The sequence below is a fragment of the Trichosurus vulpecula genome, chromosome 7 (genome assembly GCF_011100635.1).
Source record: "Trichosurus vulpecula isolate mTriVul1 chromosome 7, mTriVul1.pri, whole genome shotgun sequence".
Lineage (NCBI taxonomy): Eukaryota > Metazoa > Chordata > Mammalia > Diprotodontia > Phalangeridae > Trichosurus > Trichosurus vulpecula.
Window position 1 is genome coordinate 147,440,966 of NC_050579.1, and position 16,568 is coordinate 147,457,533.

General features: G+C 38.4%; 1 protein-coding gene across 1 annotated transcript in view; it reads left to right on the plus strand.

Moving 5' to 3' along the window:
• Positions 1-892: 892 nt before the first annotated feature.
• ROS1 (ROS proto-oncogene 1, receptor tyrosine kinase) overlaps positions 893-16,568 on the plus strand; it is a 101,174-nt gene continuing 85,498 nt past the window's right edge. The window contains 1 exon segment of the mRNA XM_036768255.1: positions 893-1,010. Coding sequence (XP_036624150.1) covers positions 893-1,010 — 118 coding nt within the window.

Consider the following 16,568-nt stretch of genomic DNA (forward strand, 5'->3'; position numbering starts at 1 on the left):
ACAGGGTTTTGCATGACAGGATCAAGATTTTAGGAGATAACCCTGAGCCCTGGTTTCTAGTACTTTCACTCATGAGACCCCACCAGAATTGATATTCTGACAGAATTTATTAGCTTTTAGAAAAAGGATTTACTGAGAAGACATAGTAAGAACAGTTGGTGCAAGACATTCACTGCAAAAAAGGGGCACATTCTCCCTTTCCACATATGAGACCTTTGGAGAGATGGGCTGAAATTGAAAGTATTAATGATAGTAACAGTCATTTACCTAGAACACTTGACAAAGTAATACCTCCATATCCCTAGCCTTGAAAGTCATTTTCTCCCTTTATGGAATCCTCATGAAATTCATTGTGTGGCATGATGTTGATGACAGATGTGTCTTTCAGAGTGAGGCATCTCTACTGGACTGCTCAATTTGCTGCTAGGCTAGGCTAATCTGCTAATGAGTCAGGACATTCTGTCTGCTCTGCTGCTGGGCCAAGTCATTCCTCTGCAGGACTGGGCTACCTTTCCACTGCTGCTGGTACTCTCTCTTCAGGAGGGGAGGGGAGCTACCAGTTGTCACCCTGAAATCTCTCCAGAACATGAAATACAAGTATTTACAAGCTGCTGAAAGGGCAGCTAGGTGTTGAAATGGATAAAGCGCTGGGCTCGCAGTCAAGAATACTCATCTTCCCGAGTTCAAATCTAGCCTCAAACATTAGCTGTGTGACCTTGAGCAAGTTACTCAACGATGTTTGCCTCAGTTTCCTCATCTGTCAAATGAGCTGGAGAAGGAAGTGGCAAACCACTCTAGTATCTTTGCCAAGAAAACCCCAGATGGGGTCATGAAGGGTCAGACATGACTGAAACATCGGAACAATAGCAGCAATAGCAAGTACTACCTGAGAATGTCTGTTCGAAGGTTGTTGCTCTCCTGGCTTCTGTGGCTATTGCCAGAGTTCCAGTTGACTCTGCTACACACTTTGCTCACAGGGAGTCCCTCGATGGGATCTAATGATGAGAAAGGTAATGAAAAAATGGACAAACTCTTTCCCTACCCCCTAAGCATTACCATTTAGGGTCTTGGCTGGAGTTCCTTCACCGCTTGACTGACCTGACTCTGAAGTGGCTTTTCGTTCTACGCATGAACCCAAAGGTGTGCCTTGATCTTCTCAAGGAGTCCCAAGATGTCTCTAGTGTCATCTACCTTTCATTCCCAACGGCCCAAAGGCCTATAGTCCTTACAAATTGATTAAAGTGTCCCATAATCTTTGCGAATTGATTATAGCCTTATCTTCACCTTATGATATGAGGTTATTTAAAATTCTTTAATTCCTAGTGTACTCTATTTATTGACTGATTCAAGTTAAAGTATCATTTCTAGCTTCAGATAGAATGGTTTGACTCATTAAATAGGGTTGGAAGTGGAGACCTCCACCCTTCCCCTTATACTTCTTTCTTTTTTTTTCTAAGTGTTAGAAACATTTTCCTAATTTTAAGGCTTAAATAAGGCAGATCTCAATGTATTCATATTTTGATAAATATAAAGGAGTAAAAAATGCACTCATTGCCTGGCATGGGGATTGATACATGGATGGTGTATGCTTTAATTTCTCCATTAGTTCCTGGATTAATTATTTATTTAGCCTCACACTTTTGTACCTACATGATTTATGGAACCAAATGGAGTGGAAACCAGACAAGTGGAGTAAAAGTTGTGGTACTGTGTACTTTACTAGTCAGAAAACAACAGAATCACCCTTTTTTGCTATTTCTCCAGTATGAGTTTTGAGTTTAGGACCTGGCACTGATGTTGAAGCTAACCAGAACAGAGCAGCCAGGCTCTACTGGTGGTAGTGGTGGTGGTGGTGGTGGTGGTGGTGGTGATGGGGTGTTGCTAGGAGATTTCTTTTATAAATGGATTGCATTTATAGCAAGCTTTAACTCCCCAGCACTCCCTCCTATCCTTTCCCCAACAAGCTGTAAGACCAGTCTCTTACTCCTGTTGGTGTGTTCCCTTGCCACAAGGTAAGTCATTCAAGGGCTAAATAATGGAGCACAGAGCCCACTTTTTTTTTCAGGGTTGAGGTTTTGAACTGTCTGTCCATGGTGGAGAAGGCTGTTAATTTTTTTGGTCCTGTTTCATAAGCAAATAGAACAAAGCATCCTCAGATTACTTTTGCCAGGTTCGGTGTTCTAAATGTATTTATATTTTTCTTTTGTTGCTCTTTAGAATGATACCTATATTACTATGAGGTAAGTTCAGAATCACTCATAAAATAACTATAACTATTTCTGGAATCTTAATATGTAGGTTTTAAAATGTGACAAAATAGTCTTTTAAACAGTGTCCAGGCAAACACTCCAGCCTCCGTGCAGACCATTGCTGTTCTTGCTATTTCTTGAACTTGGTATTCTATTTTCCACATGTATTCCTTTGCATCGGCTGTTATTCCCCATGCCTGAAATGCATTCCCTCTTCGCACTTTACCACTAATTCTTAGAACCTTTGCCTTCTTTCAAGAAATCCTTAGCTTTCTTTCCAGCTCAGTTTATGTGTCACTTCCGGCAGGAAATATTTCCTGATGTCTTTGAATTGTTGGGTGTTATCTTCCTTCTTCAACTGGCATTTATTTGTTTTTTGACTTAGATGTAGATCCCCTTCCTCTTAGAACATAATTTTTTTTGAGGGCAGGAAATTCTTATGCTTTGCCGTTGTATCTCCAGGGCCTAGGACAGTGTTTTTGCACATAGTAGTTGATTAATAAATGCTTGATAAATTAGGTTGAATGTGTGTGTGTGTGTGTGTGTGTGTGTGTGTGAGTGAATATCTATTTAAACCAGTACTTGACATGTATCCTTCACCCAATTATTGGGATATCACAATTTTTTTGTTCATATCCCATAACTGGGATGTATTTGCCCAATAATTGGGATATACATACAAACACATCTCACTTGTCCAGTTTGGCCTGTACTCTCCACTGGAGTCTGAAACTCCCTTATCTCTGATGATTATATTTTTTTCTGAATACCCAAACAATTATAACAGTACTTTCCCAAGTATCCTATTTGTATCCTGCACTAGCTGGATATTTACCTAAAAACCTTAGAGGGTACCTCAAATTCAAAATAATCCATTTTCCACTCAAAGGAAAATAATTCTACCTCTGCTACTTGCTATGCGTGTAACTTTAGGCAGCTCATACAACCTCAGTGGACCTTAGTTTCCTTATCTCAAAAATGAAGGAGTTAGACTAGAAGGCTTCTTTTTTAAAAAATAAACTTTTGCTAGCTTTTGTTGTTATACTACATTACATTTATTGTTATATTTAATTACATTAAATTTCCTCTATATCCCTTTCCACCTCCCAAAAAGCCATCCTATATAATTAATTTTTTTAAAGAAAAAAGTAGAAATGAAAAAAATCAGCAAAATCAATAAATAAATTTTTAAAATCTGACCATGTATGATTTCCTCATCTGTGGATTCTATACTGCCCATTTCTGCAAGGAGTAGAGATTGGAAGGTATCTTCTCATATCTTTTCTTTGGGACAGGGTTTATCTTTGTAATTTTGCAGCATTCTTTTTTTATTGTTTTATGTTTAGTTTTTTCCATTTATATTATTATAGTCATTTTATATATACATATACATGCATATACATACATACATACATACATACACATATGAGGGTTTTTTGGGCTCTGTTTAATTCATTTTGCATCAGTTCATGCTTGTCTTTTCATTCTTCTCTGTATTCATTGTGTTTGTTGATTCTTATAGCACACATTCAATTACTTTCAGGTGCCATAGTTTGTTTAGCCATTCCCCAAATCAACAGGCAGTTGCTTTGTTTCCAATTCTTTGCTACCACACACACACACCAAAAAAATGCTGCTATAAACATTTTGTTGTACATGGGGACTTTCTTCTTCTCAGTGACCTCCTTGGGTATGTGTCTAGTGGTGGAATATCCCGGTCAAAGGGTATGGGCATTTTAGTTGCTTTATTGGCATAATTATTAGATGACTACTAAGGTTTCTTTCAGCTTTAAATCTATGATCTTAATTTAACTGCAGCTCTCAACTTCAGTTAACAAAATCTTCCTGCGGCTATTTTGCAAATGCAGTCATATGAATTTTTAAAAATCTGCTGTAACACAAACTAAGACCACAAAGGAAAAAAATTTCAGTTGCATACTATAAGGGCCAACCCTAAGCTAAACTATGGTTAACAACATTTGTCATTAGAGTTGGGTGCCTTCACACACCTCCTTTTGACTCTCCTTATTCAGTTTCATTCTAGCACATCAGTTGCTCAGTGACCTTATGGTTGCCACTATTATTTCCTCTTTTGGCATCATTTCTTGCCTGATTTCATCTTTTCTTTATCTTTTCTTCCCCATAGAAACTTACTTATCATTCTTTCAGAGATCTTGCCTCTCTCTTGGTAATAGTTGATGACTGTGAAAAAAACCATCCAACATCTCTAGTTTGCAACCTCAGATTGTCTTTAAATGTGCTTCACATCCCACTTCTCTCCAATATTTATTTGTTTGCATTTAGACTTAAAGATTTCACTTGAAATTATAGACCCAAAGAAGAGTGAGAAGAGGTCTTGGGGAATTCTAATTTATAGCTTTTTTCCAGCTAGATTGATACGGAAATCATCAGAGACAAATGAAAATCTACTCTATTTCTGAAAGTTTCTAAGGAAAAGAGTCCATTGGTGGTACAGCAGAAAGAGCACTTGATTGGGGGTCAGAAAACCTAGGTTTCCTTGACCGTAGTGATGTCATTTAATTCCTTTATTCTTTAGTTTCCTCATGTGTCAGATAAGGAGATTATACTAGATGAGAGATGTCAAACATGCAGCTCACAACACTGCTGAATATGGCCAGAACTAGATTGAAATGTAATGGGGAAATATTTGGCAAAATTAACAAAAATACAATGCAACATAGATAATATTGGTATGTGGATTTCCATGTTGTTATGCAGCCTGCAGTGATCCTTATGAATGGTTTAGCAGCCCCTGTTTCTATCTGAGTTGGACACCACTGGACAAGATGACTTCTAAAGTCTCTGTAGTTTGGATTCTATCAGTACCTCCCCATGCCAGGGTTGAACAATGCTCCTGGTCTGGAATCTCATCTCCATTCTCCTCTCTGCCCCTTCCCTCATCCCTCCCCCTCCCCTCTTTTGAATTACAATCCATCTACTTCTGAATGAAAGATTTGCTGACTCTTTGGGAACACACGGTCATTCCCTGTAGTTAATGAATGCAGAAAATGGGTTTTTCTGAAACCTGCCGAGGCTGTGTAAATTCCACCAAACCTATAGGTTCAATAGCTCTAGATGGCAGAGCACAGATATTTAAATTAATCTGTAACTAAGTAAAAGCTTGCTTATCAAAGATCTGCTTCCTGTTTTGTGTCAAGAACAAACATGAGTATTTGTCACCCACAGTCTCTCCTAAGCAGGATGCCCAGTGCACAAATGGTGTTATCATTGTTACCATAAAGAAGCGCTCATTTTTCTAACTAGAGTAATTACTAGAGAGGACAGCTGAATGAGGACAGAAAGAATTGTTATTTTTTAGATTCAGGATATGTGTTTTCTCCAAGGGGACCAGGTGGCCTATAATTATGGCTTTTGATTGGTTAATGCTAATAATGCACCTGCTCCAGGAAGTGTGTGCTGTAGACCTATAGAGGATTACCAAGATCAATTTCCCCCTACAATAGTAAGTTGTTTGCTAGTGAAATTAAAATTAATCATTGCCAGGTTGGATTGTTATCTACTGAAAGAGAAGTTAACCAATGAAGGTTAACATTTGTTGTTTCCTCTATCATAACATCAGCATCTATTTTTTTAAAAAAGATTAAACTTGTTAAAACTTATAGTCATCCCAATTTTCTAGAAGTTATATGTATAAATGAAATTTGCAGATAACTCAAAGCAAAATTTTCATCACGTTTTGCCTCCTCCCTTGCCAGACCTTTTATAAAAATTGGCAACCAAGTAACTCTTGGAAACTCTTATGTTTATATCCATATGTGATGCATGCAAAGTGCTTTGTGAATCTTGAAGCACTATATGCATGTAGGCTATTACTACTATTATTACTTTGTTTTTCTTCCAGATCTGTGATATCATTGGTGAAGGGAATGTCTTGTGAGGAAAGCTCCCTCTCTTATTGCATATATGCAATCGTTTGCGTTTATATTCTTAAGAGAGTTACCTTGGGGCACTGGAAAGTTAAATGATTTGCTCATCCTCACTTAGTAGGTGTCGGAGGTAGGACTTGGACGTAGGCCTTCCTGGCTCCCAGACCAGCTCTCCCTCCACAATGTCTTATTATCATATCATTACTATTACCTACTCTCTACACCCTTAGAACCCTCTTGTGGTTGGGTTCATGATTGTTTTGGACTTTAGACAAGAAAATATGAATAAAATATGCACCATTTAGGGATTGGTCCTTTCTCTCTGATTTCATGTCTTTAGAATGTTTGGCTCAGTTGGGAGCTTATAATAAGACTACACCATTTCAAATGAATGCATCACTATACTGCAGATCATTTTTCAGAGAGAATCATGGGATTCCCTCTGAATGCAAAAGGAACGTATGAAGAGAAAGTACGAAGTGAGGAAACACATGCCACTAGATTGATCATCTACATTGCCATTTTAAGGCCTTGTGCCTATCTAAGTATTAGAGTTTGGGGTTATGCAATAACCTGGACTTCTCATTTTGAAAACTGAACTACTGTATATAGAGAGGTTTAGTATATATGTAAAGAGAAAATCTTAAGGACTGTGTAGTTAAAATGTGCTGTTAGCATATCTTTAAGTGCAAAGAGACCAAAAAGGGTCCGGAGGCCACAGCCAAGAGCAAGGGTGAGAGATGTAATGGTTGCTATGGAGAGTCAGTCTTGCTACATATAGTTAAAAGTATAAAAATATCCTTGTTTCCAAAATACCCGAGATGACACTCATCATCAGAGGCATAAAAATAGGACCTGCCTCTGAAATCTTTATACAACTGGAGTTAACTGAGGAGAGAACAAAAACGTTGCAGAAGGTACCTCAAAGGCCGTCTAGTCCAGTCTATGCCTGAACAAGAATCCCCTCACCCACACACTGAGCGAGTGGTCATTCAGCATTTTCTCATGAGGCCCATTTGTTTTGCTTTGTAAACTAAGCCAGGCTTTCTGCAAGTAGATTTTTGTTTGTTTTTATTCCCTGGACCTGTGATTTCATCATGTAGGGATTTCCTAGGGGAGGAATTGTTTCTGTTGATGCAGACTGGCACTCGGTCTGCAACACTGAGAGGTTGATTCAGGGTCACACAGTCAGCATGCCTCCAAAGTAGAACTTGAACTCAGGTCTTATCCTTTATCTGAGGCCAGCTTGCTATCCATTACTCCCATGCTGCCTTTCACTAAATAAGGTTTGATAATCATCTCCCCTGTGTGCCCCTGTTCATCTGAGGCCTTTTACTTTCACTGTATCTTAGGACTTGGTCCATCACATAAATAAATACCACCGTGCCAAGGAAAGTAGCTTCTTCTGAGATTAGAATATGTGCATTCATACAAAGTGATATGACAAATGTCCCTCATTGCCCTCTTCTCTCTTTTGCATAGTAAGGGTTTCCTATCTTGCTTGACTTTAGGTCCAGAATGATATTTTCTCAGTTTCATTTCTTTAAGTGAACAATATGCACTGAAAACCATGCAAAGGATTGATTTTGGGGAATATCATTGACTCGGTGAGTTTTATGTATAGAAGTGGTTTATTTTATATATTTGGGGCTGATATATTAGGTAGAGAACTCACTATGTATACAATATTGAATTTGTTCCAGGAAAAAATTCCACAAAAAAATAGAAGATATGCTTGCTGAGGTTGAGGATTTTATAGTGTGGAGGAGAAGAAAATAGATTTTTCTTGAAATATTACAATGATAAAAACCAACCCCCCCCCAAAAAAAAAACAATCCACCAGCAACATTAAGAATCAACAGGGAAGGCAAGTATGTTGAACCTTTCCCTAGAGCCTAGGTTAATCTCCCTTAGGCAACATGGTATTTGAGAGGTATGGACCAGGAGAAATTAGGCCAGTCCAGGAATCTCCAGTGGTCTGAAATCTCCTTTGGGCACTGTTCTTAACATTTCCACTTCTACCTACATTTCTGAGTACTATATTCAAAGTGTAACAGTTTTTCAATGAGAACATTTTTTTTTCCAATCAAGAAAGGTGCAACTCTGGAGGAAATCAACGTTCTAGGAGAATGAAAATAAAGTAAAACACAATAACAACAGTTTGAGTTCACCCTATTGTTATATACTGGTGAGAAATACACAAGTAAATGATGCCCTTTTTGTCAAATAAGTTGGCAGTTTCTCTCCCATCTAAGAATGTGCAATTTAATGCAGCTGTCCACAAAGCTAAAATACTTCCTTAACAAGATGAGCAGTGTCAAGAGAAAATTTAGCGTGAATTTCCAAAATTGTCTAAGTCACACAGCCAGGTGAATAATAATTCCTCTGTTACTACCAAACTTATTGTTTTATATATGCATGGCTTCATTCATTCATCTTACAAACTAGTTTTATTGATACTTTCAAAAATATCATATCATTTCCAGATTTACTATCCTACATCTTCTCTTTTTTCCTCTCTTCCCACCCCCAAATCAACAACGGCCCAACATGTTATTTTTCAGTGATCACCGCTCAAGGGCAGCTCACCCTTAAGTTAATGGCATGCTGGTGGAACTGTGGCTTTTTTGTAATGTTACCTGTAGTCTTTTTAAACTAAAAGCTAAGTTATAATGAGAAGATGATTAGCTGAGTTGTTCATGGAGTGGCGCTGATAATGCTATGATTGCATGGAACACAGGAGGGAAATTCTAGGCTATTAAAAAAAAATCTGTCAGTGAATTGAAGACCCTTGAACTTGTTGCTTGGTATTTTAAAGACAAATGGGCTAGTTAAATAACTAAAATGACTAATTTTTCAAGTCTGTTGTTATGGTAACATAGCCAGACTCTATTTGAGAGAACTAAATACTAAAATAAAGAAATAAATGAACAGATTTTCTCCTTTCTGCCTTTTGGGTCAAGGCGTGCATGCAGAACTTTGGTTGTTGTTTTCTCCTAGGCTTTGTAAACCCACTCACAGCACCCTTTGCATCTTTAATTGGAGCTCATACTGTTACACTGGGGTGGAAATTATCCAGCATCTCTGTAGTGAAATATATTATCCAGTGGAAAACTCTCAGTTCCCTGGAAGCTGGAGTTACACTGAGGTATGAGAAGTGATCACTGTCTATGGCAATACAATAACCTGGACTGTCAGCAATCCTTAATTACTGCAACTAATTAGAAATTCTAGGCAACACTACTCTGTTTGATGGTATAGCTAAATCATTTGTTCTAAAAAACAAATATAACAAATAACACATTTCTTATTCCTTCACTGCATCTTCACTTCCATCCCAGTTTAAAAACCTAGGATTTGATTACCCATGATCTTGCCATTTAAATTACTCCCAATAAAATTAAAAGGGAGAAATTTCTTCCAGGCATGTTTGGCCTCCATTAGTATTTTCCATAATAATTGTCTCTCCTGCTTTACCTGAGACTGCCTTGTTTTCAGGATATTATGTTAAAGTTCAGGAGAATACTTTCCTAAAACCAAATGGTGTTTACATAGAAAAAGTATAGTGTAAGTAATTATTTGAATAATTCAAATCCCCACACTCTGCTATCAAGAAAAAAGACAAGGTTTAGGTAGTCTAATTCAATTCAGTTCAAGCCATCAAATATTTATTGAGAATTTACTATGTACATGGCACTGTGCTAATTACTGACTCTACAAAGATGAAAACAAAATAGTCTTTGCCCTCAAGGGGATTGTATTCTGCATGAATCATACCAATTAATTTCAATAGAGATTGACTTCATTAATCCACTTTACATGGCTTGGCCATTCATTTCCTTCACATTTACCAAATACCTATTTTGTATAAGGCACTAGAAAGAAAAATTAAGATAATGCCTATAATTTTAGCCTAATGTCCATGTCGACATTTATATAGAGCTCACTTCCCTCTTTAAAAACATATCTGCTTTCTGTAGACATGGAAAGAATGAAGAGATGATTTCTGATATACTAATTACTATTCTTTTCTCTTGGCAATGTCTGTGCCCCCATATACGGTTCAATCCCTGAACTCTTCCACCAAGTATGTATTTCCAGTAGTTTGGATCATCATGACTTAATTGCAGCAATATTCTCCTTCTAGCTACAGCCTCCAAATTCATCCTTATGGAGGTAATAAAGTATGTAATTAATAAGCTGTGACTTAAAAGAGATCATTCAAAATCTCAGATTTAGTTCATTTCAATTAAAAAATCTAAAAAGAAATTAGTTATTTGGGGTCAAAGTGTTGACACATTTGTATGAAGCCTGTAAAAATTTTACTGTTTTGTGGTTTTGCTCATAGAGTATTGGGTGGGAGGTGACATAGTGTGGTGGAAAGTGCACTGGATGGGGAGTTGGAAAACTTGGGGTTCAGTCTGGGTTTTGTGACTAATTCTTGTGTGACTCTGGCCAGAACACATTTCATTTCTCTGGTTCTTAGTTTGTTCAGCTATAAAATGAAGAGGACCAGACTTTCTCTACCGACCTTTCCAACTCTGAAACCCTATGATTTCCCTGTTAAGATCTTGTCCCCATTATCACTCTTTGTTGTGCTGTAGTTTGGCTACTGCCCCCTTGGTGACTTAAGAATTCACAGCTTATCTAGGAGGCAAAAAGTGCTTCTTTCTGGTCTCTGGTTTCTCAAACCATTCTTAAGCTAGATGCTTCTTTAGAAGAGGTTTGAAAGAAGAGGTCAGGAGCTTTCTAATGAGAAAGAGGATCCACAGTCATTTACTGCTAACATAGAACATGGTGCAGTGGAAAGACCCCTGCATTTGACACCAGAATTCAAGTCCTAGCTCAGCCATTTACTATGCTTGTGACCTCGGACAAGACACTTAACCTGTAGGGGACTCAGTTTCCTTATCTCTAAAATTAAGGGCTTGGGTTAAGATGACCTTTAGTATCCCTTGCAGCTCAAAATCTATGATCCCATTTGCATCTGAGGGGTGCGTGTGTGTGTGTGTGTGCTTTTAACTCTCCCATTGAGTAATTGTTCTTAGTATAACTGAGGCAATAATAGTGGTACATTGGTTAAGAGTTCTGGATTTGGAGTTAGCAAGACTTGGCCTCAGATTTACTAATTACGTAACCCAAGGTAAGTTACTGAACTTCTGTCTGCCTCAGTTTCCTCATATGTAAAATAGAAGTAACAACGGCACCTACCTCCCTACAAGCTTCAAAGTGCTATGATAGCTATTATTATTAACAATAATAATAATAATCTCTTCATGGTTTGTGTATTTCCAGTGAAAAGGGTTTCAGATGTGGAAATGACATACACCAAATGTCATTGAGCAAATTTCTGGTGAACTCTATCTTGTTCCTCAGAATCTAAAAGTGGAGTGAGCCTAGGGGATCTTTTCAAGTTCATTTAGATCTATAAGAGACCTTAAAGACCCTCTTGTTCAAGCCCCTTATTTACAGATGGGAAAACTGATCCAGACTGCTTTGCTCAGGGACACACAGGAAGCAGCAGTCCGAATCTGGATTTTGACTCTTCACTGTGGCCATGGTATACATAATGTGATCTGACCTTTTCTGGGAGCAGTTCAGTTGTGAGGATGATGTAGGCTAGACTCAGGATGTTTGCAGACTACTGGTCTGTCAAGGGTCTTGGGTAAAGAAAATCACACTGTGGCAGTGTGATAGAATAGAAAGGGTAATTAGAGTCAGAGGACGTTGGTTTGAACACCAGCTCTTCTACTGATTGCCCGTGCTATCATAGTCAAGTTGCTTAAACTATAGATCCCAGGTTGCTCAGCTGTAAAATGAAGAGTGTGACTTCTAAGGTCCTTTCCAGCTCCAAGTTTTAGGAATCATATTGTCTTCTGTTATCTTCCACACTCCTGTGGCATGATGTAATAGGAACAGTGCTGGCTTTGGATATAGGAGAGGGGAGGGAGGGAATAAGCATTTATATAGCATGCACCATGTGCCAGGCATTGCTCTAAGTGCTTTTTAGAAATGTCTCATCTGATCCTCACAACATTTGGAACAATTGTATTTGAGTTTCCAGCTTACCTATTAAGGGACATGTATGACTCTGAGCAAGATACTTTACTCCTGTAAGGTTCAGTTTTCACTCCTTAAAAACGGGAATAATAATATGCTTTTCCCTTACAGGGCTGTTGAATAGGTAGTATTTTGCAAGCAGTGAAGTACTATATCAATTCAATTCATTAACATGTCTGTTAAGTGCCACTACTAGGCCAGGTACTTGGGAAAATACAAAATTTAGAGAAGACAGAGTCTCTGCTTTCATGGAATTTACAGTCTAGTAGGAGAGATGACCAAGTAACAGATAACTATAAATCATAATAGACAGAGAAAGGACCCTGACCACTGATTTCATTGACAACTCTAATGTGTCTATGCATTCTACAATGTATTAATAATGTCATTCAATAATAATGAAATTTTATTTTAGTCATTTTTTTCATTCATATCTGACTCTTTGCGACCCCTTTTGGGGTTTTCTTGGCAAAGATACTGGAGTGGTTTGCCATTTCCTCCTGTGAAGGCAGGTTAGCACCTTCCCCGCAATTTAGAGTCTTGGAGAGGTGCCTTGATCACTGAGAAGTTAAGCTAGGGTCACATAGCTAATTTTTTGTCAGAGACTGTACTCAAATCTGAATCTTCTTTGTTCTGAAGTGGCTTCTCTATCTATTACACCACACTGCCTCTCTGTTATAAGCAGAGTATTTCATTATTGTAGGCAGCTAGGTGAGACAGTGGACAGAGTGCCAGACCTGGAGTCAGGAAGACTCTTCTTCCTGAGTTCAAATCCAGCCTCATACATTTACTAGCTGTGTGACCCTGGGCACGTCACTTAATCCTGTTTGCCTCAGTTTCCTTATCTGTAAAGTGAGCTAGAGAAGGAAATGGCAAACCACTCCAGCATCTTTGCCAAGAAAACCCGAAAAGGGGTCACAAAAGTCAGACAGGAATGAACAAATGACTAAAATGAAATTTCATCATTATTGAATGAATTATTAATACGTTGTAGAATCCATAGGCACGTTAGAATTGTCAAACAAAGTGCCATGTAAAGTTCTATGGAGAAGTGGGGTTTAATCTGGCTTGAATGAAAGTGTGGGTATTTAGTAGTCAACATGGTGAAGGGAAGTATGAGGAATAACATGAACAAATGCTGGGATCTGGGAGAGCTTGTTGGTGGAAAGGACAGAGCAGTCTAGTTTGATTGAAGACAAGGAGGAAAGTAATTCTGATCATACTGGAAATGTAGCTGCACCAGATTACACAAGATCTTGAATGTTAGAGGTAAAAGAACCTAAACTTTACTTATGAGACACTAAGGAGACACTGAATATTTTTGAGCCGAATAATGGCATGACTACATGCAAGGTTAGTCTGGCAACCACGTGAAAGATAGATGAGAGGGAGACAGAGCGGAAAGTGAAGGCAGAAAGCTTGGTGAGGAGGAATTGCAATAGGATAATAGATGATAATGGTTGCAATCATTGTTAGTGGAAGCAAAAGATAATGTGAAAGTGGAATTGGCAAGGATTGGGAACTCATTAGGTAAGAGAGATGAAGGAGAAGGAAGAAGGAAGAGTCAAAAATAATGCAAAGGGTTTAGACATGGGATACTGGGTTGATGATGGATACCACTAACAGAAATGGTCAAGTCAGAAAAAGGATTATTTGGAGGAAGTTTGGCACTGGGGGTGGTAAATTTGGTACCTCCAACTTGATATCCTATTGTTTTTTAAACCTCAACTTATCTAAAACAGAACTTACTATCTTTCTTCCCTAAGGCCACTCCTCTTTCTGATTTTCCTATTCCTGACAAGGACACCACCATCCTTCCTATCATTGAATCATCCTCCAGTCTTCATTCTTCCTCATCCCCCATGTCCAATCATTGCCAAGCTGTGTTTATTTTACCTCTGAAGTATCTATCACATCCTTCCCCTTATCTTTGCTCACACAGCCACAAAGCAAACTACTGAAGTAGTTCAAATGTTATCTTCCCTGTCAAACTTCCTCCTCAGAAGTCTAGTATGCTTCCTCCTTACTGCCTGGGACCTTCCGCTGGGGTTCTCCACAGCTGCTTTCCTTCCCTGGACAGGCTTTTCCCCTTCTCCTCTCCCATGATAACAATAGGGATTTGTATACTTCTGTATAGTGACAAAATGCTTTGATATTCATTCTCTAATTTAGTAATAACATGACTGACATTTGTTTAGAACTTTAAGATTTTCAAAATGCTTTGCAAACATACCCTCATGTGTGTTTCACAACAACCCTGTCAGATAGGTACTATAGCTGTTGTGATCTCTACTGTGCAGAACGGGAAACTGAGACTCAGAAAAGTTAAGTGATTTACTCATAGTCACATAACTAGTAAGTATCAAAGGCAGGTCTTCTGCCGCTCTGTTGCTGAGGATTTTCCTTGCATATATTTTGATGTAATTTCTCCACAACAGAATATAAGTTCCTTGAGGGCAGAGTCTGTCTCATTTTTGTTCTTTATATGTAGGCTTTTAACAAACACTTATTGAATCAAGGAATGAATAACTGAATAAATTGAAAGTGGGAAATTATGGGAATTGTTAATATCTGTACTGTTAACATGTAATTGTTAACATCCATGAATATACCAAAACCCCTGAATCAAAGAGATAAAATAATAATAATAAAATGCTAACACTTATATAGTGCTTCATGATCTGTGGAGGGTTTAGAAGTGTTGTCTCTCACTTTATTTTCACAACAATACTGGGAGAAAGGGGCTGTTATTATCTCCATTTTACAGATGAAGAAACTGAGGCAGGCAGAAGTTGAGTGTCTTGCCTAGGGTCATGTAGCTGTTAAGTGTCCAAGGTTTTGATTTGAACTCAGGTTTTCCTGACTCCAGACCCGGCACTCTATCCACTGTGCCACCTATGGACCCTTGCTATAGCAGGTAGTCTTTGCTTATATCATTTTATACATATGAGTATATTTCTTTTAAGATGAATCCACATTGGTTCAAATCTAGTCCAGGATTGAGAAATCTTACATTGTTTGCCAGAGCATCTATACCATCGTTATATAAGGCTTCCCATCTTGGGTCAAATCCAATGACTGCCATTTAAAACAGCCAAGAATCTTCTCAGTCATGTCCTGAGAATGTAGCATTACTGAAATATCGGAAAAGGCAGAGACAAGGTGCTTCAGACTCGTGATTAGAATGTTCAGACCTAGAAGGATGAGCAGGACCACTAGCAGTAGAATTGGAAGTGTATCAACTGTGAGGTATCTTAGTAGTTTACATTTATATTTTTCTAGTCCTTCTTGTTGTTCCATGAATGAGATACTCCATCATTCAGCTCGGGGCATGTTGTATGGTCATATTCCATGTCTCAAAACCTTTCCTTCTTTACCTCTACTGCCTGGCTTCCTTTAAGTCCCAACTAAAATCCCACTTTCTACAGGAAACCTTTCCCAATCCTTATTTCTACTGCCTTCCCTCTCTTTTTTTTCCTATTTATCCTGATCATAGCTTGTTCCTACATATTTGTTTGTCTCTCCTATGAGGTTGTGACCTCCTTGAGGGTAAGCATTGTCTTTTGCCTTTTTTTGTATCCTCAGTGTTTAGCCCAGTGCCTGGCATACAGTAGGCACTTAATAACTGCTCATCAATTGACAGCAATGTGAGAGATACAAGTATTATTATACTCATTTTACAGATGAGGAAACTGAAGGTCAGAGAAGTTGTGATTTGCTGAAGTTCACACAGATAGCAGATGTTAGAACCAAGATTGGAACACAGATCTCCTATCTCCAAAATCAATCATCTTTTCACCTTAAGTATAGGAATAACCTCAATGGTTTTATCAATGAGTAAAGCATTTCAGGCCATGATTGGTAGAATCCCTGCAAGTATGCTCCTTTTCTTTTATGTTCTTTGTAGAGGGCCTAGCACTGACTCGTTAACAGTTTATCCTTACAATAGCACCAGCGCCCTATTCTGTTCCCAAACTTCATAATGGTATGGACCCAACTCAAACTCTAATAGTGGATAGGGAGCATTGGAGTCAGGAGGACCAGGTCTCAAATCCTACTTCATATACTCTTTGCATTGTCCTGGCCAAGTAATTTAATCTCTCTAGCCTCAGTTTCCTCATCTGTAATATGAGGGGGGGTGGACTCAGGGACCTCTAAGATCCCTTCCAACTCTAAATCTATGATCTCATGATTTTACGATCCAAGATGGGCAAGTTTCCACTCCTGATGGTCAACCTAGCTACTTTCAGAAAGGCTTACTCTAAAAGACTGACCACCAAGGTTATGATTTTTTTTTGTACTATAGCTACTTTTGAAGATGATCTGCTAAGGCTTGGAATGGGCTGCAATC